This window comes from Manis pentadactyla, chromosome X (assembly GCF_030020395.1).
Source record: "Manis pentadactyla isolate mManPen7 chromosome X, mManPen7.hap1, whole genome shotgun sequence".
In the NCBI taxonomy this organism is placed as follows: Eukaryota; Metazoa; Chordata; class Mammalia; order Pholidota; family Manidae; genus Manis; species Manis pentadactyla.
Genome location: NC_080038.1, coordinates 26419724 through 26443814, shown reverse-complemented (window position 1 = coordinate 26443814; position 24091 = coordinate 26419724). Strand labels below are relative to the sequence as shown.

At 37.5% G+C, this 24091-nt stretch overlaps 1 protein-coding gene across 1 annotated transcript in view; it reads left to right on the top strand.

The window, feature by feature from the left end:
• The window catches only part of DMD (dystrophin), a 2193636-nt gene that overhangs the window by 868363 nt on the left and 1301182 nt on the right, over positions 1-24091 (top strand). The window contains exons 28-29 of the mRNA XM_036917975.2: positions 4045-4179; positions 5806-5955. Of these exons, the coding sequence (XP_036773870.2) occupies positions 4045-4179; positions 5806-5955 (285 nt within the window). The remainder of the gene's footprint in view (positions 1-4044; positions 4180-5805; positions 5956-24091) is intronic.

The window sequence follows — 24091 nt, the reverse complement described above, 5'->3', positions numbered from 1 at the left end:
GCCAAAATTGCTATTCCCTTTTATTAACATCCACACACATTTGTGATGATGAGTCTGTTATCACCTGGCTCCCTTGGTTATCGCGCTTTTCTGGCTTATTCTGTATAGACTTGATGTGGTCCATTGGAGATCCCAGTTGGCTTTATTTTTATGGACTTTGAACCTCAAACAATATCTTCTGTCCTAACATAGTACCTTGCAATATTCAACAAGAATTCCAGGCTGACTCTTCCAGTAGCCTTAACACCACATTCCTTTGAAATCTGTGTCTTTTCGACCCATGCTCCCATAATCCCCTGCAGTCTTTTTTTACCTACCACATTTCAACTTATCCCATAGGCACTGGCAGATCCCATATTTTATGATTATAGGAATGAGAACTTGAAAGAATTGTCTTTGATTCCTCTTTGGACATATCAGAATAGGGAATAGGGAATGGATATCTACCATTCCTTTCTGAATATGTCCAACTGCTTGATGGTTAATAGTCTTTTCGATCCCATAAGAAAATGGACCAGATGAGTTTTCCCTAAACTGTCCCATAAAAAGTGAGAAAAAATTGCCTTACTTTCCAGTTTTTCCTCTCTTTGAGTCCCCCCACTATTTAGATTGTCTTGAGAAAAAATGGAGCAAAAGTTCTCCCAACATAGAAGAGGGAATTTAGCCCTTTTTATTTCAAAAGTAAGAACTCTAGTTGCAAATGTCAAGAAAAGTAGATTCCACTGCCAACTTTTAACAACAGGCTAAACTTATTATAAAATTCTTTCAAATTGTTCTGTTACCTCTAGATCATAATGTGTGAATTCTACCATTTGTTAAAACTATTGACTCCTTCTGATGGCAGTGAATTTCTTGACAGGCCTTGTAATTTTTTGTTTCTGAGCTCCCCTATAAGAGGGTTGTTTGTTTGTTTTTTACTGGAAATCCCCTCTGCTCCAAACTGTCAGAGGGCCTTATGAGACTTTTCTATTTGTCCCTACCAGGGTCCTAGAGATGTTATGCTCTGTCTCATGTGTGAGATAAGCTTAGGTTTCAGTTTCTAATGAGTGGATCCTTATTTCCCAGCTAAAATCCAAAAGACTCTCAGCTTCCTTGCTACTTCCTGATACTCCAGTGGGTGGGAAATTTGTACTTTATGTTTCCAGGATAGGTGGTGCAGAAACATGCTTTTCCGTCTCCCTGGAACGCATACACCCAATGCCGCTTTTCCAACCCCAAGTTAGTGTTGCATACCCTAGCTCATATGTCGTATACCCTATTGTGATACTTTGTCAAGTATTCTGTCAGGCTTGGCTTCCCAGCCTCTATATGATCTTAACTTCCCTCTTTGTTTCTGCTACCTGAAGACTGTTCATACTTACTGCACAAAGCAGCAATGAATTTAAATGTTTTCTTTTACATTTTATGAAGTATTTTAAAGTGACTAAAGCAGGGGGTGAAGAGATTACAATGTCAGCACCATGAACCCTTTTGAATGGAAGTTTCCTTTTTTCATTTGTACTCCCTACAAAGCCACTTTGAATTCTGTGATTTCAAAGTAATTTTAAGTTCCAAACTGTTGAGCTTAACAGTTATTCTAAGTGGCTTTTAGCTCTGATTCAAGCAGCAGGACTATATTTTATTTTGCAAAGGTGACCTGTAAAGCCGGTACATTCAGCCTCTCGAGAGCTGTGTCCTTCATATGCATCGAGGACACAAGAGGCCATCCATCCTGATGGTTAAATCAGCAAGGTAGTTCATTACCTCAATCTGCACCAAAGTTAATAAGATGCATTACCAATCACATCTCCTTATCTTCAAAGCTCCAAAGTACCCTCGGGTATTTAAGGGGATATTTATATTTTCCCACTGGGATATTTCCCAGAAGGAAGACAGCCTGTAATCCAGCAGGAGCTGGAAATGACCCAGATTTAAGCTTTCTATCACCTTCTAAAGCAAAATACTTAATTTCACTTCCTGGGAAAAACTACATAAAATACCAAGCGAGTATTGGTAGGCTGGCAAGGCAGGTTAGACTGGTACTTTTCAAATTAGAGAGGGAATGTCCCCAATCATTTGCAAAGCCTATAATCAAAGGTAAAAATAGAGGGAATCTGATAGAATTTTTAGTGTATCCTAGAATAAAACTTCTTTCCTAGGCTTTATTTTTTGTGGCTGTAGTGGGGGTAGCAGGCCGTGGTGATTGCACTACTGTGTGTGTGTGTGTGTGTGTGTGTGTGTGTGTGTGTGTGTGTGCGTGTGTATGTTTGCTGATGGAAAATGACCATGTTTATATTCTTACCCTCTAGTGCATTGTCCTCCTTTTTCCCTAATGGAAATAACCACAGTCCAGAAATTTGCCTGAGTTATTCCTTTGCTTATAAATGTTTTATCATACACAAATGAATACCTAAACAGTATATTGCTCAATTTTGCTTGTTTCAAGCATTAAAAAAATTGTAACCTGTAACAATTAGTTTTCGAGGGCTTCCCCTTTTTGCCCAACATTTTTGTGTCTGAGACTCATCCATATTGTTTAATTTTTTTTTCATTTTTACCTATGTGTTCTCTGTTAAATGTGATACAGTGTATTTATACATTCTCCTGCCAGCCAACATCAAGATTGTTTTCTTTTTTTAAAAAAAGAAAAAACTTTGGTTATTATAAAAAGTGCTGAAACAAACCTTCTCAACTGTCTTTGTTATCCGTGCAAAGCAGTTTTTCTGAGGATGTGTATCTAAAAGTGGAATGTCTGGGTTGTTGGTGATGTGAATATGTATCTTACTAGAGTGACAAGTTGTTTTCCAAAATGGCCATTCCAGTATACACACACACCAGCAATAAATACAAATTTGTGTTGATGCATATCTTCTCTCATGCTTGGAATTGTCAAACTTCTCGTTTGTGTCAGTTAACATGGTAAAATATCTCACTGTGATCCTGACTTACATTTCCCTGATTACTACATATTTTCATATGTTTATTAGATCTGCATGCTTCTTTTTTCTTGAAATGCTGTTTCAGGCTTTCCTTTGCTCTCCTATTGTGTTGTCTGTTCATCTTTTAATTGACTTGTCATTCCTTTCTTAGTCACCTGTTACAGTTTTGCAATTGTGCTCTCCAAGTTTGAGGCTGTTTTTCCATTTCTTTATGGTGACTTTTAATGAATAGAACATTTGAGTCTTAATGTAATCCAATTTGTTTATTTATTTATTATGATGAGTTTTTTATGAAATGTCTTATTATGTTATCCTTCTCCATCCCAAGGTCAGAAAAATATTCTTCTGTATTTTCTGGTAACAATCTTAAAAGTTTTGCTTTTTTACATATGCATATGTTTGTTTGTTAGTTTTGTCAATCCGTATCAAAAGCCAGTTAAAAATAGTCATCTCCTTGAAATAGTTATTAGTCATATTTCTGATAATATACCTCAAGGACATAATATGAAATGTGGAAAAAATCCATATTCATGATGATGTTCACCACAAATTTATGACAACAAGAAAGCTGAAAATAGTCCATCTAAGAAATGTTGACTGGTAAGGTACCAAAATTTAGGCATTGAAATGAAAACCTTAGATTTTCATTAAAAATATGCCTTCTTAGTAATATGGAAAAAGTACATGATGTAATAATGTTAGTGAAAAGAGAACTATAGTTAAATCCATACTTTAACTATCAAATTACTCATATACAATAGCATTTAGAGGAAGCCACAGAAGAGTGGTAAAAGTCGGTGTGTTGGGATGTTAGGTTTACGTTTGCATTTTTATGTCTGCTTTAATTTTTCTGTTTCTGAGATGGTAATGTGAATTTTTATTGAAAAAGCAAATCACTGAATCTTGAATTTATTCATATAATAAAATGTTTCCTTAATGATTTGTAATTATAGACATATTAGATGATCAAAATGACTAGTTGCGTTTTCAGCTATCTACTGCAAAGGAAAGGTGACAGATGTAAAATAAATATGACGTATTTTCAGTTTTATAAACAGAGATGCCAAAGTCTCACATTCACTTTTCTATCAAAATATTTTATCTGTGATATATATTTCTTTCTTAGGAAGTTTGGGCATGTTGGCATGAGTTATTGTCATACTTGGAGAAAGCAAACAAGTGGCTAAATGAAGTAGAATTCAAACTTAAAACCACTGAAAAAATTCCTGGTGGAACTGAGGAAATCTCTGCGGTGCTAGATGTAAGTTGCGAATTAACCTAAATGATGATAATTTATGTGCAGTATTAAAAGTTGTCAAGTACCACATAGAAAGTAAATGCAAAGAAAACAGCACAGAGTATAGTTGCCATGCCTCCCCCAGCACTGGCATTCTGGATGAAGCCTTTATTTCCTTTAACGATCTTCTAGTCTCAAGGTTGTAAAGAGGATTTAAATAACCTCTTGCAGAGGACATTTGCTGTTTGCTATCTCACTAAGTTCTATGTTGACACTTTCCTTTGCCTACTTAAATCTACTACAGACCTGCAAAAGACGAGTTGAATGTACAATTTTGCTCCTTTGGAGTACAGCTAACCAGGATGGCAATGTAGAACATTATTTCCAGCTTAAAAGCTACATATGTTTAATTGAAACACATTTTAGAATTACTTAAAACATAAATTTGCACCTTACAGAATGTTTTGAGGTATTAAATAGGTATGCTTTGACATCAGAAATACATCTTTAAAGTATTCATAGTACATTAGTTCATTTCAGTACATACACAATTTTAGTACATTCTCAAATTTTGTTTTGAAGACCTTTAAAAAGTAAAATTTAAAGGAGTTTACAGATATAAACTTTGATTTTGGTGAACTTCTGACAGTTAACTAATTATGAGCTCTGCATTTTTTTGTATTTTTGGCAAATCCTTTATGTACAATGAATACGTAGTTTTAGCCTATATATTGTATATAGAGCCATTTGTAGTACAGCCACTGTGTAAATATGTTAAAATAAGGTGCAAAAATTATCAAGATGTGAAGAAAATGCAAAATAAATGCATAACATGACCTCATTACAGACGGAACAGAGTTGGGATCCTAGAAATGTCACAGCAGAAACTTAAACTTCCTTATTTTCACAAGAGAATTGTAAACACCAAAATGGTATCAAAGAACAATGAGAGAGGTTTCAAGTGGTCTATAATTTTGGCCTGGTCCTATTCAGAGATACTCATTGACCAAACATTCCTTGTGAATCAATAACATGACACATCTTCAAAAAAAGATGATTCAAACTTACATATTAGTAAAAGGTTGGTGGCCAGAACAAAGGATATGATAATACAGTTGTCCTATTAAATGATCAGACTGAAGGCCCTCATCTTGATTTTTATCGCCTCCCAGTTCAAAGATGGCTGCTCTACCTCTAAGCCATGTATGTGTGAAAGCATGCAGAGCAAAGGGATTTCTTCTAAAGAGACTGTGTTGTTTTTTGATTTGGGAAGAGAAACTCTCCTCTTGAATTCCTACCTACATATATTTTCAGAATTGTGTCTCTTAGCCATCACTAGTGTTAAGAGAAGTTGAGAAATTGAGTATTTTACTTTTGCAGCTTTTGGAGTAGAAGGCATCAAAGAAGAAGGTGCCTGGGATTCACTGCAAAGTGCTCACAGTCCTGCCACAACCTCATGAAGATTTATATACAGCTACATCGTATTTTTTTAAATAACAATGATCTTCCATGTTTTATTATCCCAATTAAATATTGCTTTAAATTGCTGATAACTTAATGATATGTAAATCAGAAGATGCTGAGCACTTTGTATAATTCAATGTATTTAGAAAAAGAAGAGACATAGTAATTATTGCAAATGTGTTTCAGTCACTTGAAAATTTGATGCAACATTCAGAGGATAACCCAAATCAGATTCGCATATTGGCGCAGACACTAACAGATGGTGGAGTCATGGATGAACTGATCAATGAGGAACTTGAGACATTTAATTCTCGTTGGAGAGAACTACATGAAGAGGTATGATGCTAAGAATGAAAAATCTCCTTAAGCTCATTTGCATAAATACCTACCAAATACTTTGAGGCCTCTCAGATAAAATGAGGAATACTTTATAAATACTAGCTCAGCTTCCAGGTTTTAGGAACTGTCATGTGTTAGACATGCCTGAAATAATTACACGTGTATTATGTCATGTTATCTTATAAAAACATTTAAAGTACGTATTTTAACAGGAAACTGAGACATACCAAATACAGGAACATGCTCAAGTTCACCAACAAGTGAATAGTTAACTAGTGTTCATACCCAAGATTAACCAGTATGTGCAGGTATCCTCATCTCTCTTTCCCTTTCTCTCACTCTCTCTCTCTCCCCTCCCTCCCTTCCCACCACCCTTTCTCTCTCCATACACACATACACGTGTTATGGTCATAGTAACTGATAATAATACATGTGATTCTGTTAGTACCCTAGGTATTGTTTATTCTTTTATTCTTCCCAAGTAATAAAAAGAGTGTTAATTTATATATAACAGAGGAATTTTCATACTTAAAAAATCATACACATGGTATGAGTTTTCTCAAACCAAAATTAAAAGAAAATAACACACTTTGTTCCAAACGATGTTTTATATGCACTCTCCTAAATCAAGAATTGATTATTTGTCAAGAAGAAAAAATAGCTCATAATACTTCATAAAGTTTCGTTTTGTATCATATCCATTTACTAAGTGCATGAATGGCATGTGAGATGCTGTTCTAAGGCTAGGTAATAAATAAGAAAATTTCCTATCCTACATTACTTGTAAACATTGATAGGTAAGCAAAAATTCATTGATTTCTTAGTGTATTCAGGCAGGACATAAAACCAAATAACATCTTTATAAGATACAAAAAGTTATCATAGACAATTGGAGAACACAGAAAAAGAGCACACACTTGAATGGGTTAACATAGGGAAGGCATTTGAGGTAGCTTTCCCAGAGAAAATTAGTTGTGAACTACATTTTAAAATTAGAGGAAGTGATGGCCAAATGGACACGTGTAGGAGGGCAATTCCAGTCATGAGGACACAGACATGCAAAGAATTGGAAATGCAAGGGTGATTATATATGGAAATCTGGAAACCATTTAGTTTGCTAGAGCATAAAGTGCAAATGGGGGAGTGGATGGAGGTGAGCCTGAACAAAGTAGGCATTAGCAAGATTGCTGAGGGAGTTCTGTGCTTCACCAACAGCCTGGTCTGTAGCCATGTGCTCAGGAACCACTGAAGGGTTTAACATGTAGGGAGGCAAGGACAAGAGAAGGGCCATGATCAGATTACATCACCCCTGACTGAGCACAGTGTGGAGAGTGGGAGGTCTGAGAGCCAGGGAGATGGCAGGCAGAGGGATCAAGGAAGAAGTGGTGTTTTTAGCTCAGTTGAAGGTAAGGGAAGTAGTGATAGGTACAGACAACATGAAAAATCTAGGATAGCATCTGGGTTTCTGATTTGAGTGACTGGGTATCTGTTACTTTTCAGAAACAGAATTGAGAAAGTAAGAAAAACAAAGCAAGTTTGGAGTTAAAAGATCACATGTCACCTTTTGTCCGTATTGAGCCTGAGATGACTGTTTAATTTGATACCAACCGAAAGCAATCCCTGAGTCAAGGACTTGGGCTTTGGGAGATGATAAGGACAAGGACAAGCAAGGGAGTGGGGGGAGTGGGAATGAAAGGGTGGCAGGTTGGTAAAGGCTACTTTTAATCAGTGAGTTTCCACTTTGTGTGACAGGGCTGCTCTCACAGGAAGCTTTAAAGAAATGTGGAATGCCAGTGTCATAGAGCATGCTCAGAATTGTCCCACAGAGCTGATGGAAACTAGAGTGCTTATCCACCAGTTTTCTTCCCTTTTTGTTTAGGATTGCCCTTGAGTACAAAAAAATCCCTGTAGTTCTGGAATGCTGAGGGCAGTGAAGTTGAGAAATGTGCTTGCTCCCGATGGGAATCCAGCAGTGCATGCAGAAACTGGCCATCATAGCTTCTGATGAACTCTGAGTTTATGAGGTTTAGGGGTTATGTGGTAGGGCATCAACAGGGTCTGCTGTGGTACTTAAGGTTTATCCAGGTGGGGATATTCCATAATCCAGTAGAAGAGAGAGATGCAGACCTGAAGTTAGAGTGCGCCACACTAGTCACACAGTTGTGGGATTTACCAGGCCATGTGCTAGTTAAAACTGCAGAGTTCATGAGATCACCCCAAGCAAGCCAAAAGAAAAAGAATCATGGGCAGAATTTAGGGGTTATACACCAAATCAAGTTTTAGGCAGAGGATACAGTGTCTATGAAAGAGATAAGAAGAAATGGTCAAAGAAGTAAGAAGACTCAAGTTAAAACCAGAGTGCTTAAGAGTTAGTAGTTTATAAAGAAGAGTCATGAAAAAAATGTAAATACAGTAGAGAGTCCTGGTAAGATTAAGACAGAACTGGGCAGAAAGGGCTTCACTTATGACCTTTGCTACAGCAGTTTTGATAGAGCCTCCTTGGGGAGAGAGACTGGTGATGGTGCATTACAGAAGACATGGGGAGGAGGGGAAGCAAGTGTGCACTCTCCTGTGGGGGGCTTGGCCGCGAAGGGAAAGAATGATCTTTGGGGGGACCATAGAAAGGAGGATATGCAGGAAATCTTTTTTGTTATTTGGACATGGAAAAATTTGATTCTGTTTATAATTGGAAAGAAAGAAGTCCTGGCTAGGAGATATCCCTCTTTCTTGGATCCTGAGGAGAAGTAGGTGATACTGGTGTAGGTCAATGTGAAGGTGCCGACAGCAAGTTTCCCAATGGTCCTTAATCCTTCCACTCTCTTTGTTGAGCAGATTAGTCATACTTTCTCCATATCAATATAGGGGACTGGGGACTGAAAAGGAGATTCCAAACAGTCCCCTTAGCCCTTCACCCTTGTCACACTGCTACTGGATTTGAGTAGTAGATACTCCTAAATGGCAACTAATTCTGAGGTCATTTAAATAGGGATTTTGATATGGAATTGGAACATAATTTTATTTTAATTGGACATTAGTTTCATGTTAGAACTGGTAGTTCAAGCAAAAAATCAAAAGTCACATTGTAAAACTGACCTTGGCTAACCTGGGAAAAGGTACAAATTTTAATCTTTAACAATGTTCATAATCTATCTCTTCTGTCTTTTGGAATAGAACACTTTCTAACCTGATTCTGAAACGAGCATCGTTTATATAGTATTCTTTCAAACCTCTAGTAACGTAAAACTGATGCCGGGGTTCTTGTTTGCAGAGTCGAAGAATGAACTTAGCAAACACTCAAGGTAGGAGAGCCAGGGAGAGGCTTTTATTTAAAGACAAAGTGAGAGGGCAGAGCTCCTGGCTCACGCCAGGAGGGGGCAAAAGAGTCCGTAGTTGTGGGTTTTCTTAGGGGTTGAGGATTTAGGGGAATGTGAAAAAAGGCTTAGGGGGTGGACTTGTTAAGCAGCCCCTGATATTTAGAATTAAATTAACACAAGGAACTTCCTGCTCTGATTTCTCCCTGAGATACTGGCCTGTTGGTCTGGGAACATATCAAACAAGACTGCCTGCCTAGCCCCCCAAGGTGGGCTGAGTTATTGTTTGCTAAAGAGTAAGGTAAGAATATTACTTCTTAACTTCCTGGGTATTAAAAAGCAATCTTATTTTATTTTTATTTTTATTTTGGTATCATTAATCTACAATTACATGAGGAACATTATGTTTACTAGACTCCCCCCATCGCCAAGTTCCCCCCACATACCCCATTACAGTCACTGTCCATCAGCATAGTAAGATGCTATAGAATCACTACTTGTCTTCTCTGTGTTGTAAAACCATCCCTGTGCCCCCCACTACATTATGTTTCTAATAGTAATGCCCCCCTTTTTTTCCCCCTTATCCCTCCCTTCCTATCCATCCTCCCCAGACCCTTTCCCTTTGGTAACTGTTAGTCCATTCTTGGTTTCTGTGAGTCTGCTGCTGTTTTGCTCCTTCAGGTTTTTTCATTGTTCTTATACTCCACAGATGAGTGAAATCATTTGATACTTGTCTTTCTCCGCCTGGCTTATTTCACTGAGCATAATACCCTCTAGCTCCACCCATGTTTTTGCAAATGGTAGGATCTGTTTTCTTCTTATGTCTGAATAATACTCCATTGTGTATATGTACCACATCTTCTTTATCCATTCATTTACTGATGGACACTTAGGTTGCTTCCATTTCTTGGTTATTGTAAATAGTGCTGCGATAAACATAGGGGTGCATCTGTCTTTTTCAAACTGGGCTGCTGCATTCTTAGGGTAAATTCCTAGGAGTAGAATTCCTGGGTCAAAAGGTATTTCTATTTTGAGCTTTTTGAGGAACCTCCATATTGCTTTCCACAATGGTTGAAGTAATTGACATTCCCATCATCAGTGTAGGAGGATCCCCTTTCTCCACAACCTTACCAACATTTGTTGTTGTTTTCCTTTGGATGGCGGCGATCCTTACTGGTGTGAGGTGATATCTCATTGTGGTTTTAATTTGCATTTATCTGTTGATTAGCGATGCAGAGCATCTTTTCATGTGCCTGTTGGCCATCTGAATTTCTTCTTTGGAGAAGTGTCTGTTCAGATCCTGTGCCCATTTTTTAAATTGGCTTATTTGCTTTTTGTTTGTTGAGGTATGTGAGCTCTTTATATATTTTTTATGTCAACCCTTTATCGGATCTGTCATTATTGAATATATTCTCCCATACTGTAGGATGCCTTTTTTTTCTATTGGTGGTGTCCTTTGCTGTACAGAAGCTTTTCAGCGTGATGTAGTCCCACTTGTTCATTTTTTCTTTTGTTTCCCTTGCTCAGGGAGATTTGTTCATGAAGAAGTTGCTCATGTTTATGTCCAAGAGAATTTTGCCTATGTTTTTTCTAAGAGTTTTATGGTTTCATGACTTACATTCATGTCTTTGATCCATTTTGAATTTACTTTTGTGTATGGGGTTAGACAGTAATCCAGTTTCATTCTCCTACATGTAGCTGTCCAGTTTTGCCAACACCAACTGTTGAAGAGACTGTCATTTCTCCATTGTATGTCCATGGCTCCTTTATCATATATTAATTGACCATATATGTTTGGGTTAATGTCTGGACTCTCTATTCTGTTCCACTTGTCTGTGTGTCTGTTCTTGCGCCAGTACCAAATTGTCTTGATTACTGTGGCTTTGTAGTAGAGCTTGAAGTTGGGGAGTGAGATCCCCCCAACTTTATTCTTCCTTCTCAGGATCGCTTTGGCTATTTGGGGTCTTTGGTGTTTCCATATGAGTCTTTGAACTATTTGCTCCAGTTTGTTGAAGAATGCTGTTGGTAATTTGATAGGGATTGCATTGAATCTATAGATTGCTTTGGGCAGGATGGCCATTTTAACTATATTAATTCTTCCTAGCCAAGAGCATGGGATGAGTTTCCATTTGTTAGTGTCCTCTTTAATTTCTCTTAAGAGTGTCTTGTAGTTTTCAGGGTATAGGTCTTTCACTTATTTGGTTAGGTTTATTCCTAGGTATTTTATTCTTTCTGATGCAGTTGTGAATGGAAATTGTTTTCCTGATTTCTCTTTCTGCTAGTTCATCATTACTGTATAGGAAAGCAACAGATTTCTGGGTATTAATTTTGTATTCTGCAACTTTGCTGAATAAAGATTTTAGTTCTAATAGATTTGGAGTGGAGTGTTTAGGGTTTTTTATGTACAATATGATGTCATCTGCAACTAGTGACAATGTGACTTCTCCTTTACCAATCTGGATGCCTTGTATTTCTTTGTTTTGTGTGATTGCCATGGCTAGGACCTCCAGTACTATGTTGAATAACAGTGGGGAGAGTGGGCATCCCTGTCTTGTTCCCGATCTTAGAGGAAAAGCTTTCAGCTTCTTGCTGTTAAGTATGATGTTGGCTGTGGGTTTGTCATATATGGCCTTTATTATGTTGATGTATTTGCCCTCTATACCATTTTGTTGAGAATTTTTATCATGAATGGATGTTGAATTTTGTTGAATGATTTTTCTATGTGTCTATGGAGATGATCATGTGGTTTTTGTCCTTCTTTTTGTTGATATGGTGGATGATGTTGATGGCTTTTCGAATATTGTACCATCTTTGCATCCTGAGATGAATCCCACTTGATCATGGTGTGTGATCCTCTTAGTGTATTTTTTAATTCAGTTTGCTAATATTTTGTTGACTATTTTTGCATCTATGTCCATCGGGGATACTTGTCTGTAAATTTCTTTTTTGGTAGGGTCTTTGCCTGGTTTTGGTATTAGATTTATGCTGGCTTCTTGGAATGAGTTTGGAAGTATTCCCTCCTCTTCTATTTTTTGGAAAACTTTAAGAAGAATGGGTATTATGTCTTCTCTACATGTGTGGTAAAATTCAGCTGTGAATCCATCTGTACTGGGTGTTTTCTTCCTGGGTAGTTTTTTGATTACCACTTCAATTTTGTTGCTGGTAATTAGTCTGTTTAGATTTTCTGTTTCTTCCTTGGTCAGTCTTGGAAGGTTGTATTCTTCAAGGGAATTGTCCATTTCTTCTAGGTAATCCAACTTGTTAGCATATAGGTTTTCATAGTATTCTCTAATAATTCTTTGTACTTCTGTGGTGTCTGTTGTGATTTTTCCTTTCTCATTTCTGATTCTGTTGGTGTCTGTAGATTCTCTTTTTCTCTTATTAAGTCTGGGTAGGGGGTTATCTATTTTGTGTATTTTCTCAAAGAACCACCTCTTGATTTCACTGATTTTTTTCTATTGTTTTATTCTTCTCAATTTTATTTATTTCTTCTCTGATCTTTATTATGTCCCTCCTTCTGTTGACTTTGGGCCTCATTTGGTCTTCTTTTTCCAGTTTCAGTAATTTTGACTTTAGACTATTCATTTGGGATTTTTCTTCTTTCTTTGAAGAGGCCTGGATTGCTATATACTTTCCTCTTAGAACTGCCTTTTCTGTGTCCCACAGTAGTTGGGGCTTTTGTGTTGTTGTTTTCCTTTGTCTCCATATATTGCTTGATGTCTATTTTAATTTGGTCATTGATGCATTGATTATTTAAGAGCATGTTGTTAAGCCTCCATGTGTTTGTGAGCCTTTTTGTTTTCTTTGTACAATTTATTTCTAGTTTTATACCTTTGTGGCCTGAGAAGTTGGTTGGTAGAATTTCAATCTTTTTGAATTTACTGAGGCTCTTTTTGTGGCCTAGTATGTGGTCCATTGTAGAAAATGTTCCATGTGCACTTGAGAAGAATGTGTATCCTGCTGCTTTTGGGTATAGAGTTCTGTAGATATCTGTTAGGTCCATCTGTTCTAGTGTGTTGTTCAGTGCCTCTGTGTCCTTATTTTCTGTCTGGTGGATCTGTCCTTTGGAGTGAGTGGTGTGTTGAAGTCTCCTAGAATGAATGCATTGCATTCTGTTTCCTCCTTTAATTCTGTTAGTATTTGTTTCACGTATGTCGGTGCTCCTGTATTGGGTGCATGTGTATTTATAATGGTTATATCCTCTTGTTGGACTTACCCCTTTATCATTATGTAATGTCCTTCTTTTCTCTTGTTACTTTCTTTGAACTCTATTTTGTCTGATAGAAGTACTGCAACCCCTGCTTTTTTCTCCCTATTGTTTGCATGAAATATCTTTTCCCATCCCTTCACTTTTTGTCTGTGTATGTCTTTGTGTTTGAGGTGAGTTTCTTGTAAGCAGCATATAGATGGGTCTTGCTTTTTTATCCATTCTATTCCTCTGTGTCTTTTGATTGGTGCCTTCAGTCTATTTACATTTAGGGTGATTTTTGAAAGATATGTACTTACTGCCATTGCATGCTTTAGATTTGTGGTTACCAAAGTTTCAAGGGTCCTTCTTTACTATCTAAGTGTCTAACTTCACTCACTTATTAAGCAATTATAAACACAGTCTCATGATTCTTATTCCTCTCCCTTCTTATTTCTCCTCCTCCATTCTTTATATGTTAATGTTTTATTCTGTACTCTTTTGTGTTTCCTTTGACTGCTTTTGTGAATAGTTGATTTTACTTTTTGCCTTTAGTTAGTATTTGGTTGGTCTGCTCTTTGGTGTGATTTTATTTTCTGTGTTGACATCTATTTAGCCTTAGGAATGCTTCCATCTAGAGGAGTCCCTTTAAAATATCCTATAGAGGTGGTTTATGGGAGGCAAATTCCCTCAACTTTTGCTTGTCTGGGAATTGTTTAACCCTCCTTCATATTTAAATGATAATTGTGCTGGATACAGTACTCTTGGTTCTAGGCCCTTCTGTTTCATTGCATTAAATAGATCATGACATTCTCTTCTGGCCTGTATGGTTTCTGTTGAGAAGTCTGATAGTAGCCTGATGGTTTTTCCTTTGTGGATGATCTTTTTTCTCTCTCTGGCTGCCTTTAATACTCTGTCCTTGTCTTTGATCTTTGTCATTTTAATTATTATATGTCTTGGTATTGTTCTACTCTGGTCCCTTGTGTCAGGAGATCTGTGAGCTTTCATGGTCTGAGAGACTGTTTCCTCCCCAATTTGGGGGAAGTTTTCACCAATTATTTCTTCAAAGACACTTTCTATCCCTTTTTCTCTGTCTTCTTGTACCCGTATAATGTGAATATTGTTCCGTTTGGACTGGTCACACGGTTCTCTTAATATTCTTTCATTCCTGGAGATCCTTGTCTCTCTCTGCCTCAGCTTCTCTGTATTCCTGTTCTCTGATTTCTATTCCATTAACAGTGTCTTGCACCTCATCCAGTCTGCTCTTAAGTCTTTCCAGAGATTGTTTCATTTCTGTAATCTCCCTCCTGACTTCATCCCTTAGCTCTTGCATATTTCTCTGCAGGTCCATCAACATGGTTATGACCTTTATTTTGATTTGTTTTTCAGGAAGATTGGTTATATCTATCTCCCCAGGCCCTCTCTTGGGGGTTGTCTGTGTGATTCTTGACTGGACCAAATTCATCTGCCTTTTCATGGCAATAGTGGTTTTCGTAGGCAGGTGATGTGTGTGTCAGCTGGGAGAACAAAGTCGTTTCCTGCATTCTGGTCACCTTGCCCTTCTCCGCTCCCTGTGTCTGTTACCCGCACACCAGGAGCAGCGTCCGGGTTAATCCTCTGAGCCGCTGCAGGGAGGGGCAAGCCTCAGGGTAGCCCAGAGCCCTTTGGGTGGTGGCAGGTATGCCAGGTGTGCTCTTCTGCAAGAATGGTGGCCATTCTCACCTTGCCCCAGCTTCCTCTGTCTGTGCCAGGCAGCTGTGTGCTGCCGGCAGCCTCTGGGTCTGGCCCGGGCAGCTGCGCACTGGGAGGAGGCTCTGGGCAGCTGCTGTAGGCATGGCCGCTCTCTGGCTGCTCCGCCACTGTAGCGGGGCAGCGCCAGCTGGGAGGAATGAATAGCAGGCTGCTTATCACCATGAGTGGCTTCAAAGTTGCGTTGCCACCCAGGGGATTATGGTACCTGAAGTTCCTCAGGATTCCCAGCCTGCTGGGCTGAGTGTCCTGGGACGATTACATCTAGGTGTGAAGCCCCTGTCCCTTTAAGACTTTCAGAAGCGCTCACTTTTCTTTTGTCACAGGGGAGCCGGCTGTGGGGACCCGCTTGTAGATTTTACTTTTTCGTTTGTCTAATATCCAGCACACCATGCAATGTGTGTCTGCTCCCTGTGCAGATCACTAGAGATGGTTGTTAGCAGTCCTCCACTTCCACTCCCTCCCTGCTCTGACTCCTCTCCTCCCACCGGGGAGCTGGGGTGTGGAGAGCACTTGCATCCCGCCAGTTCACAGCTTTGTATCTTACCCCATTCATGAGATACTGAGTTCTTGCAGATGTAGATGTAACCTGACTGTTGTACTATATCTTCTGGTCTCTCTGTTAGGCATAGTTGTATTTGTTGTATTTTCCAAAATATATATGGTTTTGGGAGGAGATTTCCACTGCCCTACTCTGTTGCTCTTCAGCAACAAGAAGGTGGGGGGACAAGCAGGACCAGCCTGTTATCCCTGGGGCTGAGCGAGAGGGCAAGTGTCAGCAGCTTGGAGACCCTCCCCTGAGATCCGGGCAAAAACAAAACCACACCAAGCCGGGAGATGTGTCAGCCTCAAGGGCGCAGCAAAACTCAGCTTTATTCCATCAGAGGCTTAGTTATATAGGGGAAGATAAGGAACTAACAAAAACCAATGGGAATTGATTATCTCATCTGTCACTAGGGTCTTTAGGCAGGTTTCAGGTTAGGTGAGGAGGTGGAGTTAGGGCCAAGAGCATGCGTGGGAAGCTAGTTAGGCCACAAACGCGGAAGTAACGAGGGAGGATGGAAACCTCCAGTCTGCGGCTGCCACAGGCCTAAAAGAGGCAAAAGGTCCCAACACTACTCATGCCGCCATCTTGGCTCCTCCTCAGCAATCTTATTTTTAAGATGGACTACTTCCTGCCTTTTACTATGTTGTTTATGGCTGGGCTTGCTTGCCATTATTAATTGCCCAGATTGCAAATCACTTCATCAAGTCTGAAGGAGGAAATAGAGCACATAGGATTGGGCCTTTTACCATTCTAAAGTAAATCTTACACATGATGACAAATCATTACCATAATAAAAGCACTGGGAACATTAACTGATGCCACTGAAGAATGATTCTAGAGCTTAATGTTTAATACAGAGTTTTAGTAGGGGGTTTCCTTGCATGTTGTTGCACTGCTCTGACTGTAAATATCCTGCCTTGCTTTTTCCAGAGGCCCTCACCCTACTCTGACTACACCCACAGTCCCTGTCTCAAAACTACTTAATGTCTTTATATTTCAAATATTCTTGGTGTGGAACCTGGCATTCTCCCCAAATAATAATAATTCAACTTAACGACAAACCTTGATTGGACACCTACTCTGCTATATCCAAACTTAGGTGTTAAAGCATTGAATATTGAATCAAAAAACGTTGGGTTGGAATAGCTCCTTGCATTGGTCAGGGTCAGACATGTCACAGAAACTGCACAGTAAATGGAACAGGAAAGGTTTAATAGAAATAAACATCAACTATTTACTGGGAATTAATTTTTAAGAGGGACTAGAAGAGAACTTAGAAGACTATACTAGGGCTAAGAGATAGTACCCAAGGAAGGAACTAACTTAGAAAGCAAGAAGCTCTACTCAAGGCTGCGATTCAAAGCTTTTTGGAAAGAGTGTGTGTCCAGCCTATGAAATGGCAGAGAAGTTTGCTGGGTTGACCCGACTCAGAACAAGGACAGAGTCAGTGGGCTGAAGCAGGTGTGAAGGGATGCTTGGTGTAGAGTGCTGACAAAATTCACAGGGAAGTAACCTGTGGGAGATGCTACTGAATTTTCTGGGCAGCTGGACAGGATGCCCATCGGACTTGTTAGGAAGCTATGTGCAATTGATACTGCTGAACTGGAAACCAGCTTGGCCTGCAGGAAGCTGACCATGGGTTTGCCACCCATGCTGAACTTGCTCCTGAGGCACTCACAGAACTTGTCAGAAGACACCTGAAGAGTATGCTACTGAAACTTTCGGGAGGGTGAGTGGGGACCAGAGGAGGTGAGCTCCACTGGGCATCCCATAGGCCAACCCAGGGCTACAGGAGCAAGAGAGAAAGGCACTGGAATAGGGAAACCTTTACCTCCACTAGTGTCATTCTAGCGCCCTCTACTGACAAAGTTTAGTATCATGCCAGCTGGCAGAGATTCCAGTATTACAAACAAATCACTGATGAAAAACGCTTTAAGTTGATAACTGGCACATCCCTCCATAACTCATTGGTTATGTGACCTTGTATGATATTTTCAAGTTTCCATTTCCTCATCTGTGATAACATATCCTGTTTCATAGGTTTCTCCTGAGAAAAATACAAAATACTGCATGGAAGATGCTTACTACGGTGCTAGGAGCATAGTACATATTCAACAAATGGTTGGCATTTTGTGTTTAGGTTGGGTGCTGTAGTACTTACCTTCAAAGCAATGTGTGTTTGTATGTGTGTGTGTATACCACCAAGGGAAGGGACAGACAAGGAAATATGCATATTCTGGTAGAGAAACAATGAAATGTACACATCACCATTATTTATATAAAATGCAGAACACTGACAAGAGGACTTTTTATCCTCTAAGTCTTAAAATTGGAGCTTCTCTGTTTCAACTTCAATAATTAATTAAGCAGAAAGCTATAGTAATAATAAATAAACTTGAAACCACTCTCAGTCCTGGCTATGCTTACATAAAATATCTAGCTATAATAACCTGAGAGTAATTTGGAAATGAAAATAAAGCATATTTGGTGGTTTAGAACTTTGATGAAAACCATATCATGTAATATCCTTCTCGAATTCTGTTGTGCTTTAGTTTAATAAGCTGATGTGACTTTAAAGATATGTTGATTTAAAATTATGGGTAGTAACAGGGTTTTCCTATTACTCAGGGTATAAGTTGGATGCTTTGATCAATTCAAAACTACTTAGGTAATAGAGAAATACCTAATAATTTGTTAGCCAAATCAGTCATTTGGATGTTCCCACTGAGTATTTAGTTGAAAAGACTGCTGTTTTGATATCATGTAGGTGGAGTTTCAGATAAATTAAGGGTCTGGACAAATAAAATGATTACAGTAACCAAGTTTTTAAATTGATTTTTTGTTTTTCAAGAGAGATCCACATTGTACATTATAGTCAAAAGTTCTGAATTTGTTGATTTTTGTTGTTGTTGGGTAAAGAAAAGTGTTTCCCTTAACAAAGTTCCCTTTCACTTGAAGGTGAATCTTAGCCCTTTTTTCTTCTCAATTCAATGCCTATGTCAGAGGTTTGTGGGTTTTTTTATTGCCTACCTAATGTGTCTTATAGCTGCAATTATGCAGAGCAAAGGTAACATTCAATTGCCTGTTAAATCAATCAAACAGCCAGTTTTTATTGCCAATGAATATTTAAGAGATATATGCTAGATCTTATTCCTAATTTCAGAATGTGATTTTGCATGCAGATAAGTAATAAATTATCTCCATTCCTTGAAAAGGCATCTTTCACTCTTCATAATGATATGGCACTACATTTTCTACTCAGTAATGATTTGAAAAATGGTTAGAAAACCAGGAAATAGCTCCAAAAATCATATCGAAGCATCTGATTTTTACAGCTTACTACAGAGTTACCAAGCTCAGAAGATGTGTTAGTGATACGGCAAAATGTGAAATAACAGTATACTGTTTACAAGGCCCAGGCACAGCTCCAAGTATCCGGCATGTATTTTATCAATTGTTCTTACAATAATCTTATGGTATAAGGTCTTTATATCCTTACTTTATAGAAACCAGATGGGTATCAAAGGCCACAAAGCTGTAAGAGGCTATTGAGTACTTAGACCAAAGTTTCTTTGTGCTTGGAGCCTGGCACATGACCCTTTCTTTGACCACACTGTCTCCAATCTCAGTGATCCTTTCCTTGTATTAAATATAAAAACTGCCAGGTAAGAAGTGAATATTGTAATTAACTAGTTCCCAAATTTCTAAGGAAAGCTTACAGCATAAGCTTAAAAGTATTAGGGGTGGCTAATTAAAATAAACCATTTTGGAGTCTTAAATACTAAAATCACATATTTAGAAGTCCAAAGCCTTTACCAGTTCTCCTGATTCATGATTATGTCATCTTTCTTGTGTATTATTAATGTCCACATGACTATCCCTTTCAAAGTCATCTATAACTTCTTTCACCTGACATTAAATAGCAGGTAGTTAATTCTGCTTTAGTAGTAACTTTTGTATTAGGGACCCATTAATTGTTCCAGGTAATTATGACTTTGAATTTTTCACTCAAGTGTCACATCTTCCTTAGCATAGATAGAGCAGAATAGGCACATGTTGACTGAAGGAAAACTGTAAAGTAATCTGGGAAAAAAAGTGATAGTATATCAGTCATGAGGTCAAAATTTTTTTGGAAAGCCATTTGTCTAATAAAATAACATGCTGTATGATTTTGTCAGTATGCATACTTCTTAGAAAATATCATCAGTCCTTGTGCTAAGCAATTATAAACAGTATAAAATGTAATCTCCACATTAGTTTTAAGAGAGAGGTTTGATTAGCTCACTTCACAGATGTTGAAATGAGGCTGACTTCCATTCCCAGGGATAAGGCGAACTAAGTATTATAAAATGTCCTCCGGAAAACACCAAGAAGCTGGGAAATCTCCAACAAACGTACTTGTAAATGATTTCTCTCTTGCAAGGAAGTATGAGTAAGCCTTAAAAGGCCAGGACAGAAAGAGAAAAAAGCGAGGAAACCAAAGCCATAGAAGTAGTGCAGCTATGAGAACTGATCCTTGCATTGCCCTGGTGTTAAAGTCTAATACTAGTAACTCATATTTTGGGTGAATCAACCCATTGGGTGGGAGAGAAAACTGAGCCTCAGGTTCAAGCAAATTGGGAATCTGAATAGATACTCTACCAAAAACTGGGGTTATTTTTCAGTGAAATGATGGGTGAGGTGTTGTGTCTACCTGCAGAGGGTACCCCTATAAAAATATGTCCATTTCTCTTCCTGCTGAGCATAGAAGTAATAGTAAGAATAATTATAATAATCTCATCTGAAAATTTAACAGTAGGCCTATTCTTGTGATAATCTCTTCCTTGTGTGTATATTATCAATAAGGGTCAAGGAATCCCCAAGAGATTAAGTTAAAGGAACTCTAGGTTGGTAGCACTCCAAGCACTAGTATAAAGCAAATCCAAATTCTTTGGAAAGAAAAATGCCCTTATTATTCTCACAGATTAAGTTCAGTGAAATTTGAGCTCACCATGAAAGAAACTCACCAGCACAAGAAAATAAGCTGTCATGAAGCAAACTCATCACGTAAACCCAGAGCAAATTTAGACCACCTCCTCTACATTTCAGATAATAGAATTGCTAAATGATTCATATGAAATGACTAGATAAAATATTAAAGAAATAAATTACATTTGAAGTTAAACACTAAAAATTTATGAGGAAGATTTGAAAAATATATTTGTCTTTGAATTTTTTTGAAATAATGGACATCTTTAATGTATCTTAAACAGTTGAAGAAAAAAATGAGTTAGAGAAAATTGAAAGATGAAATAGAGAATATTGTAACAAAAACTAAGGAGTTAGAACATATGAAAAGGAAGGAAAAAGATATTGGGAGTAGATTATTAATGTCTATTTATGTCTCATTGGAGATTCTGAAGAAGCAAATAAGGAAAATTGATATGGAGGAAGACGTAAAGGATGTTAAAGAAAAATTTTCAGAGCCAACGACATAAATCACTTCAACAGGAAGCACAGTATGTGATAGGAAGAATTAATAAATTAGAAATCCACTGTTAGGCATATCACAGTGAAAACTGTAGGTTTCCAAAGACAAACTTAAATTTATATTAGCAACCAGAGAGATGAGACAGATCACCTCTGAAGGAATGAAACTTAGACTAACATTCGATTTTTTTTCTTATTGAAGTATAATTGACATATAACATTATATTAGTTTCAGGTACACAACAGGATGACTCAGTATTTGTGAACATTACAAAATAGTCGCCATAATAAGTCTAGTTACCATCTGTCACCATAAAAAGTTATAGTTTTTTTTTCTTGTGATGAGAACTTTTACCATATACTTTCTTGGCAACTTTCATTTATGTGCTACAATATTATTGACTGTAGTCACATGTTGTACATTACATAACCTTTATCTATTTAACTGGAAGTTTCTACATCTTGACCCCCTTTGCCCATTTCACCCACTTCCTAATCCCCCTCTGGTAACCACCATTCTGTTCTCTTCTGAGTTTGGTTTTGTTTGTTCTTTTGTTTTGGTTTTTTGACTCCGCATACAAGAGCAATAGCATGGTATTTGTCTTTTTTTGACTTATTTCACTTAGCAAATACTCTAAAAAGTCCATACATGTTGTTGCAGATAGTAAGATTTCATTATTTTTATGGCTGAGTATTATTCCATTGTGTGTATATATCTGTATGTGTATATACAAACAATTATACATGTATATGTGTGTGTATATATATATATATATATGAAATATGTATGTATATATAATATCTTCTTTATCTCTTCAAATGGTGCATTCCTAGGTTGTTTCCACATTTGGCTATTGTAAATAATGCTGCAATTAACACAGGGGTGCATATATCTTTTCAAATTTGGGTTTTCCTTTTGTATAAATATAGGGGTGTGTATATGTTTTCAAATTAGTGTTTTCCTTTACTTTGTATAAATACTCAGAAGTAGAATTGCTAGATAATATGGTAGTTGTATTTCTACTTTTTTAAGGAAACCCATATTGTTTTCCATAGTTACAGCACCAATTTACATTTCCACCAACAATGCAATGAGGATTCCCTTTTCTCCAAAATGGCACTGACACTTGTTATTTCTTGTCTTTTTGATAATATAATTTCTAAAAGGTGTTATCTCTTGTGGTTTTGATTTGAATTTCCCTGATAACTAATGATGTTGAACTTCTTTTCATGTGCCTGTTGCCCATTTCTGTGTCTTCTTTGGAAAAATGTCTATTCAGATCCTCTGCTAACTTTTTAATCAGAATTAAAATTTTTTGCTATTGAGTTGTATGAGTTCTTTATATATTTTGAATATTAACACCTTATCAGACATATCATTTGCAAATATTTTCTCCAATTCAGTTGGTTCCCTTTTCATTTTGCTGATGGTTTCCTTTGCTGTGCAGAAGCTTTTTAGTTTGATGTAGTCCCACTTGTTCATTTTTGCTTTTGTTACATTTGCTATTGGAGTAATATCCAAAAAATCATTGCCAACTAATGTCACTGAACTTACTGCCTATGTGTTCTTTCAGGAGTTTTATGGTTTCAAGTCTTGACTTCAAACTTTCTATTTTTGAGCGAGTTTTTGTGCATGGTATAAGATAGTAGTGTAGCTTCATTCCTTTGCATGTGGCTATCCAGTTTTCCCAGCCATTTACTGAAGAGACTGCTGCTTCTCATTGTATATTCTTGGCTTCTTTGTCATAAATTGACCAACCATATATGCGTGGGTTTATTTCCGGGCTCTCCATTCTGTTGCTCTATGGGTCTGTTTTATGCCAATGGACACTGTTTGGACTACTATAGCTTTGTAATCAGGAAGCATGATATCTCCACTTTGTTGTTCTTTCTCAAGATTGCTTTGGCTTTTCTGTGGTTCCATACAAATTTTAGAATGGTTTGCTCTAGTTCTGTGAAAAATGTCATTGGAATTTTGGTAGGGATTGTGCTGAATCTGTAGATTGCTTTAGGTAGCATGGACACTTTAATAATGCTAATTCTTCCAATCTATGAGCATAGACTATCTTTCCATTTATTTGTCTTCAATTTCTTTCATCAGTATCTTACAGTTTTCAGCATACAAGTCTTTCACCTCCTTAGTTAAATTATTCCTAGGTATTTTATTCTTTTTGACATAATTGTAAGGAGATTGTTAGCTTAATTTCTCTTTCTGATAGAAGTGTACAGAAACAAAACTGATTTCTGTATATTGGTTTTGTATCCTTCAGCTTTGCTGAATTCATTTATTAGTTCTAACAGTATTTTGGTGGTCTTCAGTGTTTTCTATATATATTGTATCATGTCATCTGCAAATAGTGACAGTTTGTTCCTTCCTTTCCAATTTGAATTGGGCTTACCACATAAGACCTTTATTTTGTTGAGGTACATGTTCACTATATTCACTTTATTGAGATTTTTTAATCATAAATGGATGTTTAATTTTGTCAGAGGCTTTTCAGCATCTACTGAGATGACCATAAGATTTTTATCCTTCATTTTGTTAATGTGGTATATTACATTGATTGATTTTTGGATTTTGAACCCTCCTTGTAATAAATCCCACTTGGTCATGCTGTATGGTCCTTTTAATGTATTGTTGAATTTGGAATTTGGTTTGCTGGTATTTTGTTGAGGATCTTTGCATCTGTGTCATTCAGGGATATTGGCATATAATTTTCTTTTTTGCAGTGTCCTTGTCTAGTTTTGGTTTCAGGGTAAGGCTGGACTCATAAAATGAGTTTGGAAGCATTCCCTCCTCTTGGAAGTTTCTTCCTTTTCTGTGCTTTGAATATATTCTACTTTCTTCTGGCCTGTGAAATTTCTGTAGAA